Source organism: Podarcis tiliguerta, assembly GCF_965153285.1.
Source record: "Podarcis tiliguerta genome assembly, chromosome: 11".
NCBI lineage: Eukaryota > Metazoa > Chordata > Lepidosauria > Squamata > Lacertidae > Podarcis > Podarcis tiliguerta.
The window spans coordinates 38,453,495-38,478,646 of record NC_139544.1 but is presented as its reverse complement, the minus strand read 5'-3'; the positions used below and the strand labels follow the sequence as shown (position 1 = coordinate 38,478,646).

The following is a 25,152-nucleotide window of genomic DNA, read 5'->3' as shown; positions in this document are numbered from 1 at the left end:
TATGCAGTACAGCAAAATACTAAGCTGGTAGTTGACAGATACCATACATTTCCAATTACATTCACATAGTCATAGAACAGTCACAGCTATCTCTGCTAAGGGCAGATCTGCATGTTAGAAGAAAAATGGAGCTACCACTGAAAATGGCAGGCCTATGATGATTCATACTAATTGGTTATTTCTTGACCTGCTGGAAGACTTTGCTTATTATTTGTTTATTCATCAATTATGCTTTTCAGTCATTTTTTAAAAAAATATTGCTATGATCTAGTATATTCATTCATGATAGATTATGTTTCAATTAGTTGCTTTAAGGGGTTTTCTGTTGTAATATGTTGATACCTACATGTTGCCTTATGTATTAATTACATTTAACTGCTGACCAGAGTGTAAGCTAACTGTTTATGTTTTTTTAATTGTAATGTTTTAATCCATTTGATGTAAACCTCCTCAAGCATCTATGGAAAGATGGTATATTTTAAAAGATGATATTGACAAAAGAGGCAAATAAAGTCAAAGTGTTCGCTTTACCCGGCAAACCAGACTGGGACCCAGTATCTGTGCACAGCGCCCCATTGTCCTCCCACAGCAATTCTGTATGCCTTGGCCAACATATTGTAAGACATGAATTGGGAACCTGGAACTGTGGGTGACATGCAGCCCTCTGGACCTCTGTAGATTGAGAAAACCCTAATTAAGGTTCCCCAATTAAACTTCCCCATGAATGCTTTTTAGAATCTCTTCTCTCTTCCCCCAAACCAAAGGTTTTAAAAAAAACACACAAAGGGGCCAAATGTTTAAGTGCAAGTGGTAGAGTTTTGATATGGCTTTAAGCTGAAATACTGGAGACCCACTGCCAGTTGGGGTAGCCCGGGGATAGCCAATATGTTGCTCTACAAATGTTCTTGGGCTAAAATTCCCATAAGTTCAAGATAGCATGGCCAGTGATGATGGGAATTGTAGTCAAACAATATCTGGAGAGCATCACATTGATTACACCTGGGGTAGACACTATGAAACTAGGTGGACAAATACTCTCATCAGGTATTTGTTTAAATTATCTTACAACCAGTGCTTTTTTATGGGGGGATGCAGGGGTATGCATACCCCTAAACATTTTGTGAATCTAAGTTTGGCCTCATTGAGGGGCAGCATTTCAATATGAGTAGGAAAATGAGAGTACCCCTAAACATTTTTTCTTAGAAAAAAAGCACTGCTTGCAACACCTAACCTGTATAAGCAAATGTCTCCATAACTCCAGCCTTTCCCAGACCCTTTTTCACCCAGTATTCCTACTATGTCATTCATGCTTGCGTGGTCTTTATGGTGTTCTTTTAATTAGGTCGCTATATTTTCTTATTTAAAGTAAGCTGAGCAAACGTGACAAAGGATGTAAATATGCAGAGCGACATCTCACAGCCAGTCTAAAAACAGACATTTAAGCAGGGCTTTGCTGGTAAATTGCCAATCCCCCAGTATGTAGGAAAAGGGAACATTTGAGAGGGATTTGTGAACAATGTTTTCCTGGGGGAGATGGCTAGTACAAACTTGTTTAGAGAGCAATCAAAACTCCTAGCCAACAGGAAACAGTGTTGAATGGGAGCCACCTCATCACTACTGCATCTTGGGCGCTGCCTTTTGCCAGGGCAGAAGAGGGAGGCAGTTTTTGCCTTAATTTATGCTATGCTAGCTTGAGGCTGGTGCACTACAGAGGCCCAGATTGGGTCCCCATCTAGATGCTGAACTGGCTTAAGATCCAGCAGCACTTTGATCAATTTTGCACATTTATTAGTGCATTCATATCCCACCATTCTCAAGGTGACACATGTGTCTCTCCTCCTTCCCAATTGTATCCTCACAGAAACCCTGGGAAGTGGGTTGGACTGCAACCAAGGTCACCAAGTAAGCTTTATGACTGAGGAGGGATTTGAATCCTGGTCTCCCAGGTCCTAGTCCAGCACTCTAACCACTACTTCACATTGGCTGTCTAGTCACATAATGGGCATTTTGTTGCTGATTTCTGCACACGCATTGCCATCACTAAATATATATTAAAATAGAGCTGCTTGTAGAAGGGAAATGACTTGGTGAATGGGCACTATAAGCCACAGAGCAGATAAAATACATGTTGTTCAGCACTATGAAGCTGACACAGTGCCCTTAATGTATTCTAAATCACCTTGCTGGATATATGTGTGCAGCACAGACATAATACAAATGGCAAGCCAGAACAGAGGCTTCCTATTCTGCTGTAAACCAGGATCATTCCTGCAAAGCAACCATTCAATAATCTCTGGAATTCACAGCCGTCGCTGTGTTTTAAAAAATTCCGAGAGATCTAAAGCAGATCCCAGCCATCACCAACATAATGGAACTTTCCATTTTTAGTCAAAGTCAGTGTTGTCTTCCTTGATTGTGTTTTGTCAGAAACTGAGGACACTCTTGTATCAACAGGCTTCTCATTTACAACATCTATTAGGATTAAGGCTGTCAGGTTTCTAGGTAATTGTTTTATATATGTTTTTGTCTGTTGGCAATTTGATTATTGTCTTGTATTTTAGGAATGCAGGGACGCGGGTGGCGCTGTGGGTAAAAGCCTCAGTGCCTTGCCGATCGAAAGGTTGGTGGTTCGAATCCCCGCGGCGGGGTGTGCTCCCGTCGCTCGGTCCCAGCGCCTGCCAACCTAGCAGTTCGAAAGCACTCCTGGGTGCAAGTAGATAAATAGGGACCGCTTACTAGCGGGAAGGTAAACGGCGTTCTGTGTGCTGCACTGGCTCACCAGATGCAGCTTGTCACGCTGGCCACGTGACCCGGAAGTGTCTGCGGACAGTGCTGGCTCCCGGCCTCTAGAGTGAGATGAGTGCACAACCCTAGAGTCTGTCAAGACTGGCCCGTACGGGCAGGGGTACCTTTACCTTATTTTAGGAATGTATTGCATGTATTTTTCATCTTGTAGGTTTCTGTGGGTGGGGAGTGCAAGAACACGGAAGGAATCATTACTACCGTTGTTGTTCTATCATTATAATTATCATTGTTGTTTTCAGCTAGTCATCAATCCATTTGTTGGTAAGGACACAGGAAGGACATCAGACCAATGGTCCACCAGTCCAGTATGCTGTATAAAAAAAGTGGCCAACCTATGGGAAGCGCACGAGCAGGACCTGAGCATTACAGCACAGCCTCCACTTGTAATTCCCAGCAATTGGCATTCAGATCCACAATGCCTCCAGTAATGGAGGAACAATGGTAAAGGTAAAGGACCCCTGGGTGGTTAAGTCCAGCCAAAGGTGACTATGGGGTGCAGTGCTCATCTCACTTCAGGCCGAGGGAGCTGGCATTTGTCCACAGACAACTTTCCAGGTCATGTGGCCAACATGGCTAAACCTCTACTGGAGCATGGAGGACCGTAACGAGTGCCAGAGCACATGGAAAAGCCGTTGACCTTCCCGTCACAGCGGTACCTACTTATCTACTTGCACTGGTATGCTTTCGAGCTGCTAGGTTGGCAGAAGCTGGGACAGAGCAATGGGAGCTCACCCTGTCATGCAGATTCGAACTGCTGACCTTCTGATCAGCAATCACAGTGACTTAGACCACAGGGCCATCTGTATCCCAGCCAATGAAGGAACAACATAGCCATTCTGTCTCATAGCCACTGATAGTCCTATCCTCCATTAATTTGTTGAAAGATGTTTTAAACTATCCCAGTTTGTAGCTATCACTGTCTCCTGTGGAAGCAAGCTGAACAGTTTAATTATGTGATGCTTGAAGAAGTACTTTCTTTTATCTGTCTTAAATCTTCCAACTTTTAGGGTCAGTGGACTATCCATTTTGTCCACCTTATGCTTAACTTCATGTTCTCCTTCACTTTCCTTATCTCTAAACTTAAAATCCCCAAATGTTGCAACCTTTCCTCATAGGAGCATTGCTCCAACCCCTTGATCATTTTTGATGTCCTTTTCTGAAACATTTCCAGTTCTACAAATATCCTTTTGGACATGTGGCATGCAGGCCTTTTTGCATGCAGTGGTCACACCACAGATACATATAATGGGCAGCATTGTGATACTGGCAGTTTTTATTTTCAATCCCTTTCTTAATTATCCCCAACACTGAATTTGCCTTTTTCACAGCTGCTGCACACTGGGTTGACATTTTCACTGAGTGACCTGCCATGACCCCAAGGTCTCTTTCCAAGGCAGTCATTGCAGTATTGAGCCCATTGGTGTGTATGTAAAGACAGGGCCTTTTGTCCCAATGTTCATCACTGTACACTTGCTTACACTTATGGCCCATTTTGGAGCCCCTGGTATTTAACACAGATACTGAGTCAGCAAACATACAGTTCCAAACTATTCATCATAACCTTTCATCGCTTTTGTGCCTTTGAAAGCTCTTTGAAAATATAAAGAAACCAGAAGATGCAGCTTTTCCTAGCACTGTACTGAAAAGAAGTGTGCCTCTGTGCCATGCAAGTCTATAAAGGCACAGGGGTTATTTTCAAAGCCACACGTTGCATAAATAGGGATCTGCACAGGTAACAGTAAATAATGTTGTGCAGTACAGTAGCAATGCTAAACCATGATATTGAACCATAGTTCTACTTTAAGTGTTAACCCAGCCCAGCAGCTTAACTATAGTTAAAGGATTCTTGTCAACCAAGGCTTGCAGTGGGTTTATAAACCTTGGTTAATGTTAAACATAATTTAGTGTTTCATGCAAACCCAGACCCCACTACACCATCAAAATTACCCATTTGACCCAATTCATTCACCTTATGCTACTGAAGGGGATGAAGCCCCATCTTCGTCACCCAGGTTCCAATCCTTCCCTTAGATCAGTGCTTCCCAGACTTGGGTCTCCAGCTGTTTTTGGACTACAACTCCCATCATCCCTAGCTAGCAGGGTCAGTGATCTGGTATTATGGGAACTGTAGTCCAAAAACAGCTGGAGACTTAAGGACTAGATTTTTACTTTCCAAAGGTTAAACTTTTGACTTGCCGGTTTGTATTCAACTAGTGTTTGCTTAGAGTAAACCCACTGAAATTAATGGCCAGGACTAACTTAGGCTTTTCATTTCAATGAGTCTACTCTGAAGAAAATGTGACAAAAAACCCCAGAATGCTGACTTCTGCACTCACCTCTCTGCCTGTATATTACAGTAACAAAATAAATAAGCATCATCTTCTCTATAGATATTGCATTTTCAGGGAAACTTTTACCAACTTCCATTAATATCAAAAGAAGGATTCTAGCAGTCTTCAAGGGAAGTTCATATACAGTACCTCTGGTAATGCAGTTCCTCTGCTCTTAAATGTCTGCAGGTCCTATTCCCCACAGCAAGGAGCAAAAATTATTTTGCTGTCCATTTAGATTTTCTCTTTCATCATTGCCTGTGCTAACATTCATCTTAAGACTTAAAGAAAGCATTCACATTTGTATATACCTGCTACTCAAAATATTGATTTAATATTCTTCTCTACAAGAACAAGTCCATAATGCGATTAGAAAGTCGGACCAGGGTACTATGAAAGCTGCTACAGACAAGTGCAATTTCTCAACATTAATTCCTTATCAGAGCGAATGAACTGAGAGAAAATGAGTGCTGGGGCTTAGCACTATGTGAGCTTTAACAATGGCAATTAGCTGCCCACAGGACACCTATTTTTTAAAAGCCACACTCTGTTGCCACTGGGCAAGAGTCAATAATAGAGAAAGCAAATATTCAAAACTGGATTAAACCAGTAAGTGGGGATCCTTCCAAAATTCTCCTTGAAGTTTCTCCCTGGATTTTGACATTCCAAATTACCTATTCCAGTTTTAAAAGGGGAACCCAAACCATCAGTAATTCTATTTTTTATTATTATCAACACTGTTACCACAGCAGTATTTGCAACAGCTGCATGTACCCATCTTTTATTATGAAAATTGTAAAGTTTTCCCACACAAATTTTGCATTGTATTCTGCACATTTTGCCCCAAAATATGCATTTGTGTATGTATTTTAGTACATTCAGTATTGCATAATCTGGAGAAGAGTGAAAAACAAAGGATGGCTGTATTCCAATCTATATGTTGATCCAGAAAGTGTGGCTCTGGTCTGTTCACATTAAAGTGCTGGACAAATTACCTTGAGCATCTCTGTAGAAAGGAATGCTATTTGAGAAGTATAAGCCCAAAGCTAGGGGGAAGTGCTATGGCTCAGTTTTGGGGCATCTTGCATGCAGAAGGTCCCAAGTGTCTCTCATCATCTCCAGGTCAGGCTGGGTGGATCCTTGCAAAAAAGAAAAAGAAAGAAAGAAAGCCACTGCCAGCCAGTGTCGACAACATCAGGCTAGATGAACTAATGGCCTGGCAGGTTCCTAGTTTCCTGAACTCCACAGGGCATGCATAACTACATGGATGGTTTATTTTTTCCTTCTCTCCAATCTGCTATTGAAGGTCACTGACCAGATACATGTTCAGATTAGGTGGAGAATAAGTATATGTCACACCCCTGCTTTTTGATATGAAGTTTCATTTTTTTGCTAATGGAAACCAGTTCCCTTTAAAGGTAAGCCCAACAAAGGTGGGCAAGTGGAAACAGGAATTTTTTTCTTTCTCTTTTTACAAAACCCATTAAGCAGCTTTAAAATGCCTTCATTTATTTTACTGCCGCCTTATTTTTCTTGTTCCTCTCCCACAGCAATTCTAGGCGGGTTCTTTAATTATGCTCGCAATGGCCATTGCTGAGTTACCCTAGCAGTGCTACGTATTTCCTCTGTAGAAATATTCCATCTGGTAGCATCAGCTGTCTGCTAGTGCCAGCTCTTTATGGTACCCTGTTGCAACGATATTCGGCAGTAAAGTATCAACAAACTTAAGCCAGCCTGTACAGCAGGAACTGCCAACTTAGAGAGAAGACACAGAATCAGCATCCGACTTAATTTCCTTAATGAGCTCTGTGTGAGGTTTTTGCAGGGAGAGCTGGCATCTGTAACTCGTTGGAGCTATTAAGTTTCTCTGAACGCTGCACCTGTTTGCTAGACACACAGATCCACCAAGAAGACTCCTGAGTACCTAAAATGAACTACTTTGATAGCAGTCAAAAAGCAGGAAAGCTTCATTTGAACTATCACTTTGGAAACAGGTTTCCAATCGAGGAAGATGAATCCAGTTCTAACCTAGTATTATGAGCTTAATAGAATTGTAAAGCAACAGTGGATTTTTTTCTGTTCTTCCCTGCTGTTTGATGGGTAGTGTTTTCAGGGGCATTAGAGCTCACCTTGGGCTAGGGAACCATTCCCACAGAGAACCCCAGCCCTCTGCTTATTACTACACTCAGTAACATCCATTGAACTCTTATGCTCATCTCTAACTGTGCTAAAGTCAGGATATAAAGCACTTTATATCCAGTGCTTAAGCGTCGTTACATACATAGCCAAAACTGCACCACTTAGAGACAAGAGGGAGACATCAGCAGGATCAAGAAGACCCAAAATTTGCAGAAGCCCTTTTCTTTTTAAAAAAAGAATGTAAGGAAAGAACCCAAAAAGAGCCCACTGAGAGCTGAAGGTGCTCATTTTTGTGAAATGTTGACTGGTGGTTGGGGGAGGGATGGAAAACCAAAGGCAGATGGAATGGGGTGGAGTGGAGTGGAGTTTCCTTGGACTATCACTTTGAACAGGAGCACTCCACACTACTGGCTTTTGTTTATGTTCAGACTGATTTCTAAAGCACCCCACTATACTTGAAACAACATCCCTCATAAGATTCCCTCTCATGTTCACGCTTAAACATGGAATCTGGTGCATCTCTACAACCCTCTCTGCTTGATTGTTAGTCACTTTGGGTTGCCTTGGGCAAAGTAAAGCATCCAACAAATTTAATTAACAATAATAGAACCATGCAAGCAATCTCCACCTCTCCATGAAAAAGGAAATTGCCATAGTAAACTGGAGGACTCAGGATACATTCTCATAACCATGTTTTCCAAGGGAAACACCCCTTCAGCTTCCATGGCACAATGTTTGTGCGTAAAACTATTCAAAACAATCCAGTGGTGATTAGTTTGATTATGTGAATCATCAGTGGGCATCCAAATTATTACAAATATGTGGCTGTGGGAAATGAAACTGATGCCAAGGATGTGAATCTGCTTCTCAAATCAGTTCGGCTGAAAGAAAGCTGAGTCAAATGACTTCTCTACGATAGATATATTTGTTTAACTGTCATTCTCCCTCTCCAGGGAAGTCTAGGCCTGTAGTTCTGTGAGGGGAGGCAGATTTGTACAGTTCCCAGATTCTTTTAGGGAAGCCTTGACAGTCAAAGTGGTGTGAAAAATCGTCCATGTCTATAATGTAAATATGGTCCTACTGATCACCCACAGCCCATAACTCAACTTCCACTTAAAATGGCAAATTATGTCAGGCAGACACGTGGTTGAAATAGAAGTATGATTTACGAGTTATATTTCTCTAAAGGCATAATTTCTCTGAAGGCATAGTCCACTGATGACTAATATAGCCTCTTCCAGATCGTCCGTTAAGAGCTGAAGCCATGCATGTAGCTTTCTGTTTGCTTCAAAGCTCTTTGATTGCCCAGCCAAAGTGGAACACTCATAAAACTGTTGCAAAAGAAAATTAATTGACTAAAAAAAATGAAATGAAAGAGATTGTGCATACCTATATCAGGGTATAGGTTCTAATCTGTGGCCCTCCAGGGGTTGGTGGATTATGTCAGCCACAACAAGCATGGCCAATGGTCAGGGATCATGGTGGTTGTAGTCTAGCACCATGTAGAAGACCACATATTCCACACTACTGGTGCATATAAAAGAGATCTAGACTGACCATTCCTTCCATTTTGTGATACATCTCCCTGAAAGGAGTAATAAGAAAGAGAGGCAACCATCATTACCCACAACACAGGGAACTTGCAGCGTATGGCAGAGGGCTCTGATGAGGACAAGGTTCAGATGCCTTCTTTGAGAAGACAGCCATGAGCATGTCAGAGGGCACAGCCCTGCCAACACTCTCTAACTCAGAGAATGAGTCCCATGAATTGCTTCTGTCTCCCCAGCCCTACAAAAGGCAAAGGCTACAAAACAAGGTAAAGGTAAAGGGACCCCTGATCATTAGGTCCAGTTGTGACCGACTCTGGGGTTGCGGCGCTCATCTCACTTTATTAGCCGAGGGAGCCGGCGTACAGCTTCCAGGTCATGTGGCCAGCATGACTAAGCCGCTTCTGGCAAACCAGAGCAGTGCACGGAAACGCCGTTTACCTTCCCGCCGGAGCGGTACCTATTTATCTACTTGCATTTTGACATGCTTTCGAACTGCTAGATTGGCAGGAGTTGGGACCGAACAACGGGAGCTCACCCCGTCATGGGGATTCGAACTGCCGACCTTCTTATCTGGAAGTCCTAGGCTCTGTGGTTTAACCCACAGCGCTACCCGCATCCCTACAAAACAAGGTAAGAGCCCTTTAAATAACCAGCCAGCTCCTCCAGGCAGGCAGATACTACCACACTCTAGTTCTAGCCCACAGCATCTCTGCAGAAACAACATCATTTGTAGCTCCCTCCAGAGGACAGTGTGTGATCCAAGATGTGACCTGAGGTGGAATTTGAAGTAGTGCTGAGGATATCACTCCATCTCTACTTGCCTGATGAAATGATATCACCTCTCTTCCACTCTTGCCCTGTTCTGGGGATTCTCCTGACGCCCTAGAGTGAATTAGGGGGCATGGGTGAGGAGAGGGGAATCCCCATTGTGTTTGTGGGATGTGTTACACTGGCTTCCACTAGTGCTATTATCTAGATGCATCCAGCCCTTGGACTAGATTTGACACTAGTCCTTCCCTGTGATCCTCAAGTTCTCATTAAACTGGGCAGTAAAATCAGAATATAGTATAAGAACAGCTTTATGGCAATAACCTGTCTATTCCAGTAGGGTGATACTCATGCATAGCCAGGTCTAGGTCCTCTCAGTGTGTAAAATAACAAGCAGCTCTGAGCACCCTATGCTTCACTAGATCACCTCCAGCTTCTGACCATGTGATATTTAGGGAAAACAAGAAATACAACCCATTTGTTATCCCATTTAATCTTCCACTAAAATAAATCCAGCTCTAATCTGGCATTATAAGCTGACATAACTACATTTAGAAAGTATCTAGTGTTTTATACCAGGAAAGAGAAAGGAACATAGGAAACTGCCTTCTGCTGAGCTCACTACTGACTACACTGACATGCAGTGACTCTTCATGATTTCAAGTCTTTCCCCAGTTTTAGCTGGAGATGCCAGTGTTTAAACCTGGACCTGCTGCATGCAAACCATGCTCTCTGTCACTGAGTTACAGGAAGGAAGGGAAAGTAGGAACCAACAAATTTGCATTCCACACCTACACAGATAAATGATGCATATTTTTCAAATCATCATCATCACTACTCATGCATAGGGAACTTTTTGTTTCAACAAATATCACCCACAAGTAACACAGAGCTAATGAATTAATTTGTAAAGTCCCCTGAAATGTTGTTTATATATGTATAGCTAACAAATTTCCTGCATCCCTGTGTACAAGTTGTGTCTGTTGCTGTAATATGGCTATATCAGCAACACTTGTTAATTCTTGTGTGTTCGCCTTTTGCAATGTTGTAGGGACCTCAACTTCATTTTCAAAGACCAGAAATTCAAAAACGTGTTGATCAAAGAAAGAGGGGAAAATGAGATCAAAGATCACTTTAATTGAGAAAATGCAGTCCATTTTAATCAGAAAATTAGACTATTTATAGAACATATTAAAATTATCAACGTCATTGAACACAGTATGTAGTAGCATCAGTTCATGAGTGGACATATACATTCACATGAATCACAGAATAAACATTCCCTTTATCGCTAGGTAGCACAAACTGTATCAAACTAAGCAGGACAATCACCTCTTTCTCTGTCTTTGGCTCAAGCATGAGATCATAGATGAACTTCACAAAGGTTTCAGACTATTTCATAGTGCAAAATTAGCATCCCTGTCAAACCAGGAGTTGGGAACGTTAGACTAGATCACAATCCATACCCTGTATGAAGATAGGGGGTGCTGTGCAAAATGGGCATTCTGTCACCTCCCTACGAGTTCTGATTCTGGAAAGGACCTCAAGGATCATCTACTCTAAACCCATCTCCCTTAAGACAACACATGCCTTCCTTAACCCATCCAGGTTAAGGATCATTCCAGAGTAGAAGACTCTCAATAACTTGCATTATTGCCCAACTGATCTTGCAGTCAGGAAGTGAGTCCTAACACCTAACATTTGTTTATACTACAGCATGTTAAAATATCTCACCATACACATTCCTCAGTGTTCTCTGTCTTCTTTGTGGTAACTTTTAAGTGCTGGAAAACTGACCCCAAACACATACATCTCTCTTTTTATACAAATTGTTTTCAGGCTCGAGATAACAAGGTTGACATTTTAACAGCACCTGAGAGATCTGTACCTGGATTGTAAACACATATATTTGGAAACAGGTCCGGTGGATTTCTATAGAACATCTTTCCAAGCCAGAGTGCTTGGGCTTGAAGCCAAGAAAACAAAATTCATTTTCAAAATGGATTTTCATGGGACTTGGGTTAATTCTATCCATGCTATTGACAATGCTGATGTCAATGGATTTCGTTTAGGTCAGGATTACATTGAAAGGGACAAGCCAGTCAGGTAAACTATGTGTAATAGGAGGGGCTGGGGAAATGGGGGGGGGCAAGAAATAGCAGGAAAGGGTTGGAATGAAATCTTATGCAATTTGACTCGACTTCTGTTTATTTATAAGCTTCCAGGAAATTGAATGGGACTTGCTCCTTGCTAACTGGTTTACACTAATTCCTTTTTGTGTGTGAATTTTTCTAAAACAGGGATCGGGAACCTCGGGATGGTGGGGAGGGGGAATGTGATCCTCCAGGCATCTCCATCTGGCTCTCAAGCTCTCACCACCATCCTTCTCCCCAGGTCACACCCATCATTTAGGGTTTCTGTCTCGAATAAATGTATCCTTGAATTTGGATAATGCGTCTGTCTTGCTGTGCATAGAAACCAGCCTACTGTACATAGGTAAAATTCACATATGTTGCCCTGCCAACCTTTGCCTTTGGCCTCATCCATCACCAGCATGTGGTGCCCAAAGTGTTGCCCAGAAGACAGTGCAGCCCTTGGGCTGGCAATGGTTTCCCCAACCCTGCCATAAAAGGGGGCTTTTCATTGTTTTGGCTTCCTTTAGTTACTTGTTTGTTTAAGCGCCTAAAGCTTTGAGTCCCACGGAGGCAGGACATGCATATAGGTAAAGCTGCTGTGAGGCACTGTGAGTCCTGGGAGATGGTAGGGTATAAATCTTTTCAAAGTAACTTATGTAAAAGACTAAACCCTACATGCCAGTTGCTCTGGAGCAATGTCAAGGTGTTCGCATAGCAAGTCCGGCCCCTGCTATGCAACAGGGTGAAGTAACCTGCTTCAGGTGGCACCACGGAGAAGCAGGTTATAGATGAAGGAGAGAATTGGCATCTTTTTCAAGTACTGGCCCTTGCAGAAATATCTTGAACTGGTACTGTCACTGAGCCTTCAAAGTGACTTCAGCTACCATGTTCAAGAATAAGCGGTCCCATATGCAGGAGAAATGATTTTGGGGAGAATTTGTACTGTTAAAATGGAAAGGGGTCAAACCATCGCAAGAGATACTGAAATTTCGGGAGGTTGGATAGATACAATGGAATAGTTTCAGGGGTGGGGTGCGCATTTTTTATCTATTATTATTATTATTATTATTATTATTATTATTATAAAATAAATGAATGAATAAAAAGAATAAGTGGTCCTGAATCACAACCTTTGCTTCCAGCTCCAATTATATGGGCATTTAGTATAAATATAACATTAGCTCATTCACACCGTGATCAACTCCTGCCCGGAAACCAATGTCCCCACTGTGGAAGGACGTGTGGATCCAGAATTGGCTTCCACAGTTACTTACGGACTCATTGTTAAAACTGTGTTTATGGAAGACAATCTTACTCGGCTACGAGTGATCGCCAAAGAAGAAGAATTGCAAAATTGTGCAAGATCCACTACAACCTAAATATCCCTTTGCTGTAAAGTGTATCAACTGCCCAATCAGCGCACTGGCTGCAAAAGCACCCTTGAAATGATGGAGAACACTTTTGTTAACTACCTGGGAATTGTCTCTATACAATAAAGATGTAATGTGTACATCAACCCATAGCTATTAAAACCTTACATGCAAATATGATTCTTAGGCAGTAACAATCCACTTTCATAGTAGCATGCCCCCATAAGATTTCAGTGAACTCAGTTCTGTGTAAATATGCTTAAAACATTGAATGACTTCACTTGAAATTATGTCCCATTCATATGCCTTTGGTGTTACTTTTAGTCCCATAAGGAAGAGTGCATTCTTCTGCATGTTGACTTGGAAGGAAGTCCCACTGTGTTCAGTGAGACTTACTCCCTAGTAAGTGTTTTTAGGATTTTAGACTTAAATAATTAGCAGCCAAACTGTATTCTAGATATGGGTTTTAGCCTGTGTTAATTTGTTCAGCAAGGACTAACTCAAAAGTAATAGCTTGATATTGGGTCAAGATTGAAGTAGCTTTGCTGCAAATAATAATCTTGCTCTAGGGGAACAACAATATTGCTGCTTTTTTATATATTTAAAAATACGGATGTAGGCTTCAGTCCTGAGAAATTCTGGGAGTGATTTATTTTTTTAAGAGCTACACAAATATTGCCATGCTCCACTCCAAAGACTTTCAGACTCCAACTCTCCTTATCCCTGACCATTGTCCACACTGGCTGAAACTGATGGGAGTTAAAGTCCAACAATATCTGGAGGGCTGCATATTTCCCATCTCTAACTGGAAGATTAATGATAATCATAATTTGCTAAATTGGACTTCTTGTACGTACATGAAATTGAAGCAGCCATGTGGAAGAGTTGTGCCACTTGTGACTGATAATGTCACAGACACTCTCCAATATGTGCCTGCAACGTTGACACTGCCACATTCTACACAATAATAAAAATATCAATGGATGCACCGTTGGGATCCTACCTATAACAATAGTTCAGTTGGAGAGCAGTGGAAATTGGATATTGGATCCCTGTAACAGAAGCATAGCTTTCAGGGAATATATCTGGGTCCTTCACAATGAATGACTCACATTTTGTTTCTATTATAACTTAGTCTTCTGGAGTTACCCTTCAGGGAGATATCTGCTGTGTAGTTATCCATGTGTGTTTTTCTTGGTGAAGCCCAGTAACTGAACCAACACAAATCTAGTCTCCTTATGAATTCAACCTTTAAAAATCTGTGCTGCTAATGAATTCTGACAAGACTTTTTTCCCTACGTCTATTATGTCTTCATAAGAAGTATTCCAAAAGCTTTCCCATGGAAGCAAGTTTTACATAGAAATGCCCATTACTTCTTTGTGTATGTGCTTAGGCTTGTTGCAGCTGGTGTCCATTATGTTCTACAGTCCATGACTTGTCAGAAAATCTCACTCCCTGGAAGCAACGCAATGCATTTTTCCAGTCATGTGCTCAAGGGACTGAAGCACTGGGCACTCTAACATGGTTGCTCATGAGTTTAAGCTGTCATTTTATTTATTTAAAGCTGCATGGCTATTTTTACAGCTGTGTGATGCACAAGACGCCAGACATACCTTTGTGCAAACTCCTCTGAAGGATTTGAGAGCACTTCCCATGCTCTGGCACAAGTTCCATTCATATCAATGATGGAATGCACAGAACTTTGGGAGTAAAACTTGCCTCTCTTCATTAATCTTCAACAAGAGAACTGAGATGATTAAAATAAAGGATTCAATATGAGTCAAAGTCATTGTGGGAGGAGTTAGGAGACCTCTTGCTGCCTCTGCTAACATATGCCCTTTACACCTACTAATCTTTAGTGGCACTTTAAAATACTCTTTTCAAATAAAATAAAAAAGCAGAGTGACAGTCTTCTGCAGTCTGCAATCCACAAGCTACATCCTTGGGTTTGTGACCTGCAGTCAGTAGCTGCATTGTAACTTTCAGCAAAGTTTATCAGACATGAGGGCTTTTTTATATGCAGACATGCATGCAAATAAACTCAGTCTGTGGCCACGTTTCTCTGATGGGACATTTAAATAATATGTAATGGCATTATATTACACATTTCATTTGATTTATGGACTTTTGCTATCTCTTGAGCAATGTTTTAACTTCTTTGCTCACTCTCTAGGCATACAGATCACTAATTCACCTACTCTGCAGACAATGTGTCTACTTGGGAGTAAGTGTCTAGAGGCTTGAAGCCAGCAGGGTAAGTTAAGGGCATCACGTTCATCTATTGATGCAATATTAAGAGTTCCAAGTCTCACGTGTTAATCCCAAACAAGAAAGAGCAATACTCAACTGAGACCATATATTTATCTGGACCAAATGTTGCAAGCATTTGCTAATAATTTATAATTGTTAGGACTGCCTTCTTTATTTTCACTTTTCCAAGCATTGTGGGAGACTCCAGTGATGCAGAACTGTCTTTGTTCTGCTTCCAAAGGACACCTCTGGGCACTATCCACCAGAAGCTGTTTTGTCCCAGGAACAAGTTTTTCTAATTTGCATCCTTATTAAGGATTTTTGATCTAATGAACGCTGCCTGCATTAAGCATTTCACTACTTATTTGTCCTGATAAAGGGTTGAATCCCATGCTAGTTCTACTCAGAGTAAACCCACCGAAAATAACGGGCACCCCAAACATTCATTTCAGCGGATCTGCTCTGAGTAAAATCTAGCTGGACTCAACCGAAAGCTATGTAAATATCAAGTTAACCCTACCTCATCGGTTTGTCTGCTGCAGGAAGTTCAGTGTGGCCCGGAAGCTTGCCTCTAGCGCTTTAAACACCGATTAAAGCTATCTCCTCGTCTGCTAAATCTTTCATAAGAGGTGTGTTTCCCACCATTTCAGGCTTCAAGCCTTAACGGCGGCCCGATCCGATGAACGTTTTTACTTTGAAGTAAATCTCGCCTCAACCAATGGTTCTTCTCTCCGCTCCCCTCCCACCCAAGTGTGCCAAGGACCGCGGGCTTCCTTGGGAGCATTGAGCTCGGTAGGACTTACTTCCGAGTAAACATGCGTAGCGTGGGATCGGCTTGCCCTTTCGCGGGAGTTCTGGACACAGAAATGGCTGACAACACATAAGCAGGAGAGCGCTCTCTACAATACATGGTACAGACCGATCAGTTAGCAAGTCACTTACAGGATTGCGGATCCGCTTGGCTCCCTCCCTCCTTTCCCACCCCACCGAAATGCACTTTGCCCAAGCCAGCGACCACCTGGAAGCCGCTCCAGTTGGCTTGGTTGCTTCGCTCCCTTTCAGAGTTCGTACTTACTCGGCCTTAAAAGAAGCAAAGAAGTTTTTTAGCTTCTTCTTTAAAATAATAAAAATAAATAAATCCAAGGGGTTTTTTTGGGGGGGGGGCGTGTGGGGAGCGAGCGAAGGAGAGAAACCAGACAGATTTACGTTGTTATGCATAGGATGGTTTTATTGTGTGGTTTCAATTCGGGCAGATACCCTGTTTGTTGGTCGGTTGGTTAGTCTCCAGGTCTGCAGCCCATCCTACCACCCCCACACGCAAACACACACCCTCAAAATCCTAGATCGGCTCCCCTAGATCGGATTGTTTCTATGCACAGTTTGGAGTAAGGAGGAAACTCTGAGAAGGAGTCGAGGCCGGGAGCAACAACAAACGAGACTGTCAGGCTTCCCTGGGACGCTCCTACCTTCCTGAGCCGCCTCGCGGTGTTGAAGCAGGAGTTCAGAAAAGGGACCCCCGAGGGCGCCGGATGAGCAACACTGCTGGGCGAGAGCAGTTGGCTTTGGGCCCCGGTCTGTATTGGGACGCAAGGCACAGGACAGCCTCCATTCGAGCGTCCCAAATGGGGAAGGGGGGGGGGTCCAGGCGACGCTCCCCGCCCTCCTCTCCTCCTCGCCCGAAAATAAAAGAGCCATCAGTGCCCAATGAAAATGGCGCAGAAGAGGTGAGATGGCCCAGCCCCGACGGCATTACAGGGCATCAGATGTCTGCAAAGCATCCATGGTAGAAGGAGATGCCTGGGGGGAGGGGAGTTCATGAAGAGGTGAGGTGGAGGATAAGACCCACACACCCAGTGCCTACCCTACCCCTCTCCCAGCCCCCCACTTCACCCCCCAAAAGCGTGTCTCTCTCTGTGTGTGCTGTCCCTCCCTGCGCTCCAGTCACTGCGTGCAAAACTTGCACTTGATGATCTTCTTAAAAGCACTTTGGAAATCTTTGTTGAAGTAGGCATAGATGACCGGGTTGAGGAGCGAGTTGGAGTAGCCTAGCCAGTTGATGACGGCGCCCAGCCAGTCCGGCATGTAGCAGCCCGAGCCGCACAAGGGCAAGACCAGCGCCACGATGAAGAAGGGCAGCCAGCACAGGATGAAGGTGCCCATGATGATACCCAGAGTCTTGACCGTCTTCCTCTCCCGGGCCAGGGCCATCTTGCGCTTGGCCTCTGCGTTCTTGGGCTCGTTCTTGCGCTCCGTCGACGGCGTGGCCGCCCCCGAGCTGCCTTGGGGAGGGTGGTGGTGGTGGTGGTGATGGTGGTGGTGATGGTGATGGTGGTTGGGCAGGGGCAGGTGGCTCTTGGTGGAGTTGGACGGGTTGACCTCGAGGATTTCCAAGGCAGCCACCGGGCCGTCCTCTCCCAGTCGGAGGGCCCCATTGACGCACGGGCCCTCAGGCCCTTTGGGCTCGACGGCGCTTTTCCAGCTTTTGGCCTGCTGCTGGGGACCCCCGTTGCTCCGCTTGGGCTCTTCGCTGGACGGGGAGGCCGACAGGCAGGTGTCGGCCACCTTCTCGGAGTCCTCATGTTGCTGCTGCTTCTTGTCTGCTTTCTTGACGGTCTTGCGGATCCTGAAGCGCGCCGCCTTGAAGATGCGCCCGTAGAGGACCAGCATGAGCAGCAGCGGGATGTAGAAGGCGCCGAAGGTGGAGTAGATGGTGTAGCCGGGGTCCTTGCTGATGGTGCAGGCGTTGGGGTCGGCCCTGTCCTCTGGGGTCCGCCAGCCCAGCATGGGCGGGATGGAGATGAGGAAGCCGATCAGCCACGTCAGGCTGATGAGGACGGCGGCCCGACGGGGCGTCCGCTTGTTGACGTAGTCGATGGGGTCCGTGATGGCCCAGTAGCGGTCCAGGGCGATGGCGCACAGGTGCAGAATGGACGAGGTGCAGCACAGCACGTCGAGGGAGTTGAAGATGTCGCAGGTCACCTGGCCCAGCGTCCACTTGCCCAGCACCTGGTACAGGGCGGCCATGGGCAGCACGAGCACCGACACCATCAGGTCCGTGACGGCCAGGGAGCCGATCAGGTAGTTCGCCACAGTCTGCAAGGTGCGCTCCAGGGCGATGGCGGCGATGACACACGCGTTGCCCACCACGGCGAACAAGATCAGCGCGCCCAGCACCACCGACGTGCCCAGCTGGTAACCCAGGGTGGCTGCGGGCGACGGGCTGGTCGGCTGGCTGCCGTTGGCCGCCGTCGTGCTGTTGGGCATCTCCATGGCGGAAGGGGGCCGAAGGGAGGAGCGGGGGGCGAGGGGGGCCGAGGAGGCAGCGCCTTCACTCCGGCGGCGGCGGCGGCGGCAGCGGCGGTGGGCAGCAGCGCTTCCAGAGGGTCAGCACCACCATGGCCCCCCGACGGGACGGGCGGAGAGAGGCGGCGGCTGGCGGGACTCACGCGCCCCTCAGCGGGCTAAAGCCAGGCAGCGCCTCGGGCTAGCGCCAGTCCCGGCACACCGGCTGCATCTCCTGTTCCTCCTCCTCCTCCTCCTGTTCCTCCTCGGCTAGGCATTCCCGGGAGCAGTGCCCAGCACCTCCTCTCGAGCTTCCTTGCTGCTGCTGCTGCTGCTGCCACTGCCCCCTCCCGCCGCCGCCGCCGCCGCTGCTCAAGCCTCCGGCGGCCCCCACTTGCTGCTGGGCTGGCTCTCCTGCTTCCTCTTCCTCGCCCTTCCTTCTCAAAGTCTCTCTGCTTCTCTCCGTCTCTTGCCCGCCTCTTCTTATCCTCCCTGCCACATCCCCCCGTCACTCACTCGCTGAGCTTGGCTTCTCGCAGCCTCCCGTCGCTCCCGCCGTCCTCTCTCTCTCTCTCTCTCTGCTGCTCCTCTTCCTGCCGCTGCCTCTTGGGCTCCCTCCTCGACTTCTTTGTCTCCTTTATTTCTTTATTTCCTTCTGCCTGGCTCCCATTTATTTATAAATTTATATCCCTTTTCCCTCTGCCCCACTTCTTCTCTTCTTCCTCCCTTGTCTGCCCTCTCCCGCCTTCTCCCTCGCTTCTGCTCCGCTTCTCTAGCCCTCGCTGCTGCTGCTGCTGCTGCTCTCTTTCTGCAGCCGCTCTTCCCCTGTCCACACACTCACACACACACTTTTTGTAGTCCTCGCTGCCTGCTACCAGCCCTCCCCTTCGTCTTCTCCTTGTCACCCCGTCGGCTTCTTTGCTCCTCTTTCAGCCTTTGGGTCTGCCCCCGGCTCCTCTCCTCTCCTCCTTTCCCTCCTTCTTTTCACTTCTCCATTGCCAAGGACTGCTGAGATCTCTCGCCTTCAGCATTTTGTTGCCCCCCTCCCCCCAATTCTCCTCCTCTCGGGTTTATTTCCTCCCTCCTCCTCCCCTCGGCCCCTCCCTTTCACTTCTTCGCTCCCCCCCCCCTCCACACACATACACAACGCCCCCACATAGACACATCGTGTGCGTTAGTGGGTGCTTCTCGCCGGATGACATGGGACTCTGGGCTGATTGTCCTTTTCGTCAATGGAATCTGGGGCAGCATTCATTGGGTGCCTTAGCAGCCATAGGGGAGTAAGGATAGGACCGATAGGACACATTCTCTCCTCCCCACCCCAACACACATTCACACATGATCCATACACATGTCAGAAACTAGCCCAGATATATTCTCTAAAGGAAGGGGAACCCCCTACACGCAACGCAAACCGCCTCCTGCTCCCCGCCCCCCATCGCAACCCTCCAACAGCAGGCGAGAATCGTTAAAAAGAGCAAAAGTTATAGTGGTGTTGCTGGGACTGCTTCGCCGCGCGTCAGTCCCCTCCCCTTGAAAACCCAGTCCCTGTAGGTGCGCCCTCACGTCTACCCAGCCAGGAGTGCCAAAGAGGCAGGATGCAGTGGAGTCTGAGCTTCGTCTTGGCCGGAGGCGACCCGGAGGAACTGGCGGGGGCTTGACGAGGAAAAGCAGCGAGAACCGCTGAACTGAGCTCCCCGTCTCTCATTTCGCTTCGTTTCAACTGGAGCGCTTTGCCCGGGGAAGCAGCTCCGCTGAACCAGCGGAGGGTGACTGGCGAGGCTTGCGAGAACCGTAGGGAAGGGATCCCCCTTCCCTTCCCCCCCGCCAACCGCCTCGTTCCCTAGCTGGAATCGGGCGCTTTGCAAGGAAGGCGGTGGCGAATGGGCATCCCTGCTCCCCTCCCCGCCTTCCTCGCGGCAGCAGAGGCGACGAAGTCCGTTTCGGCGCCGGCTGGCGAGCGCCGGGATTTCAGCACCCTGGACAGCGCTGAGCTTCAAGGGCATTTGTCGCCACCTGCAGGCGCGCCACGTCGGGCTTCGCCTGTTCAGCTCGCGTACCTGCGCTGACTCGGAAAGCCTCCCCAGATAGCTCTGTAGGCAGAGGACGGACACGTTTCGGCGCACCCGTGGGCAGCTGCTTCCCCGCTGAAAAATGCTTCGGGTCGCTTGAATGTATCTGCCCGAAAATGCCCCTGAAACTCCACGTCGCCTTTGCCCACCTCGGGTCAGCGGGGGCGGGGGGAGGCATTGCTTGGGCGCCTTGAAGCGAAATGTACTCGAACGCTCCGTCTTTTATTCTCTCCCTCCTCTCCTTTTTCCTTGAACTTTTGTTGCTACCATTTCACAGACAGGTAAATCGGACCGCCCTGGTGTTTCAGACCAGCGGAGTGTCGGTGTGTGGGCGCATTTGCCTGGAGGTTACAATTAGCCCTTTTATTTCGCCTAACCACAAAGGCTCGAACGGGGTTTGGATTGTTTGGAGTGGGGGGATCCATAAAAGGCAGCACTTCAGTTCCAAAATGATGGTGCACAAAGGCTGGATATAAGCCGCGCTATCTGCTTTGAAAGACCCCACTCCTAATTGCAGGTGATCTTTAAAGGTGGCTGTTATTAAACAGCTAGGAAAAAGTGCTCTGCAGAGGTCCCCCTTTCTTAGCTAGCACTTCAGGGTTGGGGGGGGGTGCTTTGGCACTGAAAACAAGAACACAGGAAGCTACCTTATACGGAGTCTTCGCATCTATCTCAGTATTGTCTACACTGACTGGCAGAGACTATCTATGGTTTCAGGCACGGGTGTCCCCCCCCCTCCCCTCCCAGCTCTATCTGGAAATTCTGGGAAATGAACCTGGAAATTTCTGCAGACACAGCAAATGATTTACCACTAAACTCCCTGGAAAGGTTCTGGAGCTGACTCTTAGCTTGCACCAACACTTTATAATATAAGCATATGGGAAGGCATACGGTCACCAGGTACGTTTTAATTGCAGCCAACAATGATTTTCAGTGAACTTAAATGAAAAGGGACCCCAACCCAAAGAATTGTATGTCCGCTGAAATTTCCCGTAAGGAATGGTGACTTGTATAGCAGCTAAAGAGTTTGTTTCGTTTCTGGGTGTGCAATCGCACCAGAAAGTCATTGTCAATCTGGCTGTACGTGGATGACTCTGCAGCTGTTTTTCTAAGCTCTTCCAACTTCCAATGGAGTAAATGAATCGTTCTGTCCTAGAACCTTTGAACTGAATTAGTTGGGTCACACAATGATCAATAAAAGAGTCAGGGTAAGGGGAATAGACCAAGGCAGGTTTCTATAGCGTCATGTCCTTGAAGTATCTTAAGATGGATTTGTTTACATGTTGTCCACTCAAATCATTTGGAAGCACTGTAGCACAGAGTCATTTAGGAATATCTTATCCATCCACTAGATACTGGTCACTGAAAGTGGAGAGGTTTGTCTGGTTGTTTCTGAATCTGTTTTCTGGATTCTGTCATGTCTCACACACACAAAAGCAAGGATCCATTCTGTCCTGCTCTCTCTGCTCAAAGGAAAGTTGCATTGCAGGAAATTACAATGCAACCAAGTATTGAAATTGCTGATCTCCAAAAGATAAAGAATGCTATAGCTTCACTTGATAGAAAGAGGCAAAAAAAAAAACCAACAACAACAACAACTAAAAGAGAGCTTGAAATGAAAACAGTATCTCTGGGAACAATCTGAAATGAGCATCAGATTGGCACACCGTAAATCAATGCATTTCTAGCTGGTAAACATCTCCAAAAAGTTCAGAGGGTTTGGGGCTGGTGACAATTAGCTGACAATTTTATTTTGTTGACAAGAGTGTCAGTTTCACTGGCAAAAAGAACTGAAAATCCTGAGGAAAATAATATCACTAGGTTGGTGGGATTTTCTGCATCTCTTTACAAGGTTCTTTTAATAAAGAAAGGGGATTTTGCACCCCAGGTTGCCCTCAGACATTTTTAGAGTTGAATGTTGCTTAGAACAATGTTTTTTCTTTTAAAAATGTTGCTCTTAATAACATAATTTATAAATTGCCTTGTTGGATCAGACCAAAGGTTTATCTAATCTATAATTCATTTTCCAACCATGACAGCCAGATACCCTTCAAAAAGGGTCTAATGAAGATAACTACCTCTGTCCTTGGTTCTTAATAACTAGCAATCAAGTCCACAACACACACACACACACACACACACACCACACAAGCTCCTTTTTCAGCTATCATATATACTACTAACAGCAAACTCATTATCCGAGTGCTAATAATTATGTAGCCAAAATAGCACTATCGTGCACATGAGTTGGCTCGAGGGAACCCCAATGTTTGCAGAAATGCCACAAAATTGGGGGGCAAGGAGAGACCCAAAATAGTCTAGTGAGGACTCAGCATGGTCAGTGGCCACAGAACACAGAGTGACATAGAAGGGAGAATATGCTTTTGGGAGTGGAATGGAAAATCAGGGAGAAAGGAATAGAATGTCCTGAAATGGGGTATTAATTGGCTGGAACTCTGAACAGGAGCACTCCTATTGCAACATTTAGTCACAGAGGTGCACCTTGAGGTGTCTAATAACATTAGTCCCACCTTCTCTCAAACAATTAGAGGCATTATGGGTAAAGCAGTCATACGTGAAACCTCAAAAGAGAAATTGTGTTTGCATTTCCAACTGTGAATTTGAATATCAGCTACTGCTGGGTCCCCAATAATACTTGGTGGGGGAGACTATTATTAACTTTATGATGAGGCCCTTCATGCATTCATACATATCTTCTTTCCTAAACAGAACACTACATTGTGGATTTCATAATCCTACATCTACATGAGCTTACATAAAAGGAGCCATAGCTCAATGGTAAGAGCACATTATTGATACAGCTACAGCCCTAGGTTTTCTTTCTGCCACTTCATCACAGTTAAAAAGGATCTGAGGAGGCAGGGAACAGAGAGAATTATGTGCAAGACCTTGGAATACCACTGCCAGAGTAGACCAGTGTAGACCAGTCAAACCTAAGCTGGTGCCCTTCAGATGCTTTGGACTAAAACTCGGACTGTCAGCCCCAGTCAAAGGTAGGAATGGACACTGGGGCTCCTATTGTTAGCAAAATGACTTGGTATACCACACTGTCCTCCTAGGATGGGCATTGAATGACAATATAAGGGTGTGGGGTGTGGGGAGATCTGGAAAGGAATGGTGGCTGCCAGAAGAGGAACACACAGATGGTGGGAATGAGAAAGAAAGAAAGAAAGAAAGAAAGAAAGAAAGAAAGAAAGAAAGAAAGAAAGAAAGAAAGAAAGAAAGAAAGAAGCCACTACTAGAGGAAAGGTGAGTTCCCCCAATCCCCCCTTCTTTTCAATCATTTTGTTCCACTCTCCAATTTTGGCACCTTCATAGAAGTTTCTGCTCAGGACTACATAAGGGGAGGAAAGGGTTTCACATGTAATGCTGAACCATAGGACAAGCTGCAGCTTCTCCTCTCCTCCTCCTCCTCCTCCTCCAATGCAACCACGAGGAAGCAGTTCAAAGCTTCCACTTCCATTTTAGATTAAGTGCAGTTTTGTGTTGTGTCTGAATCCGAAACAGTGTTTAATCTTAACTATGGTTTGCTGAAACAAGTCAATTTTTCAAACCAAGGTTTACATTAACAAATATTTAGGTTCTAACAACATAGCATGCTCTGATTAATTTTAAAAAATAGAGGATTCCAAAGCCCTCAAGGTCACACCAGAGAAGAAGTAGCAACACTGGAGAGAGATTAGGACCCTAAACTGTCCAAACAAGCCCTATGATTCTCAGTGTTCTATTTGCAGTCCCTTTCTTAGTACTTTTTGATAATCAATTATTTTGCTGCTGCAGCAGACTGTGCTAATATTTCTACTGAGCTTTCTACTCTGCCCCATGACCTCTTTTGTAGGCAACTGCAGCTATTCCAGATTTCCATAGCAGTTGGGATTTATTTTCCCCTTAAGTGTTCTTGTTCTTTTTTGGGGAGAAAGTGCAGCAGTTTACACTTACTCACACTTGATCTCAACTCTGTGATTGTGTTGCCCCTCAATAGTTCTTCACCGTAATCTCAAGAATGTGATGTTTCAAAAACTTACCTCTTACTATTAACTGATGGCTCCAGATCATTTCTGACCCCAACTCCATAACACCTTCCCACCAGCCCTATACCCACTTACCTGGGAGGAAGGTAGTACCTTCCACCTCTATGATTCTATGATGCAATAGGACTTATTTCTGAGTAGGCATGCTAGGATTGCTGTGTTACTAGAGAGTAAGTCTCATTGAGATCAGTGAGTCTCAGGGGCAGAAGTACACATAGCAAGGAAATACAACAGGCACAACTGTAAAGGAATGGTTTGTGATATTACTGCGTCATTTTATTGAGTTGCTGTACCGTCGGAATACAAGTCGAGCATTGTTTTATTCCGCTATCAGGCAAGATACATTTAACTGGGCTGTTTTCAAAAGCATAGAGCTGCTGTCACTGGACTGGTGCCCA

General features: G+C 45.4%; 1 protein-coding gene across 4 annotated transcripts in view; it reads right to left on the bottom strand.

Annotated features, from left to right (window-relative positions):
* HTR1A (5-hydroxytryptamine receptor 1A) overlaps positions 1–20,648 on the bottom strand; it is a 45,061-nt gene extending 24,413 nt beyond the window's left edge. For all 4 annotated transcript variants that reach the window (XM_083404179.1, XM_083404180.1, XM_083404181.1 and 1 more), the window contains exon 1: positions 16,815–20,648. In XM_083404179.1, the coding sequence (XP_083260305.1) occupies positions 17,290–18,618 (1,329 nt within the window). In that variant the 5' untranslated portion in view covers positions 18,619–20,648 and the 3' untranslated portion in view covers positions 16,815–17,289. The remainder of the gene's footprint in view (positions 1–16,814) is intronic.
* Positions 20,649–25,152: the final 4,504 nt, after the last annotated feature.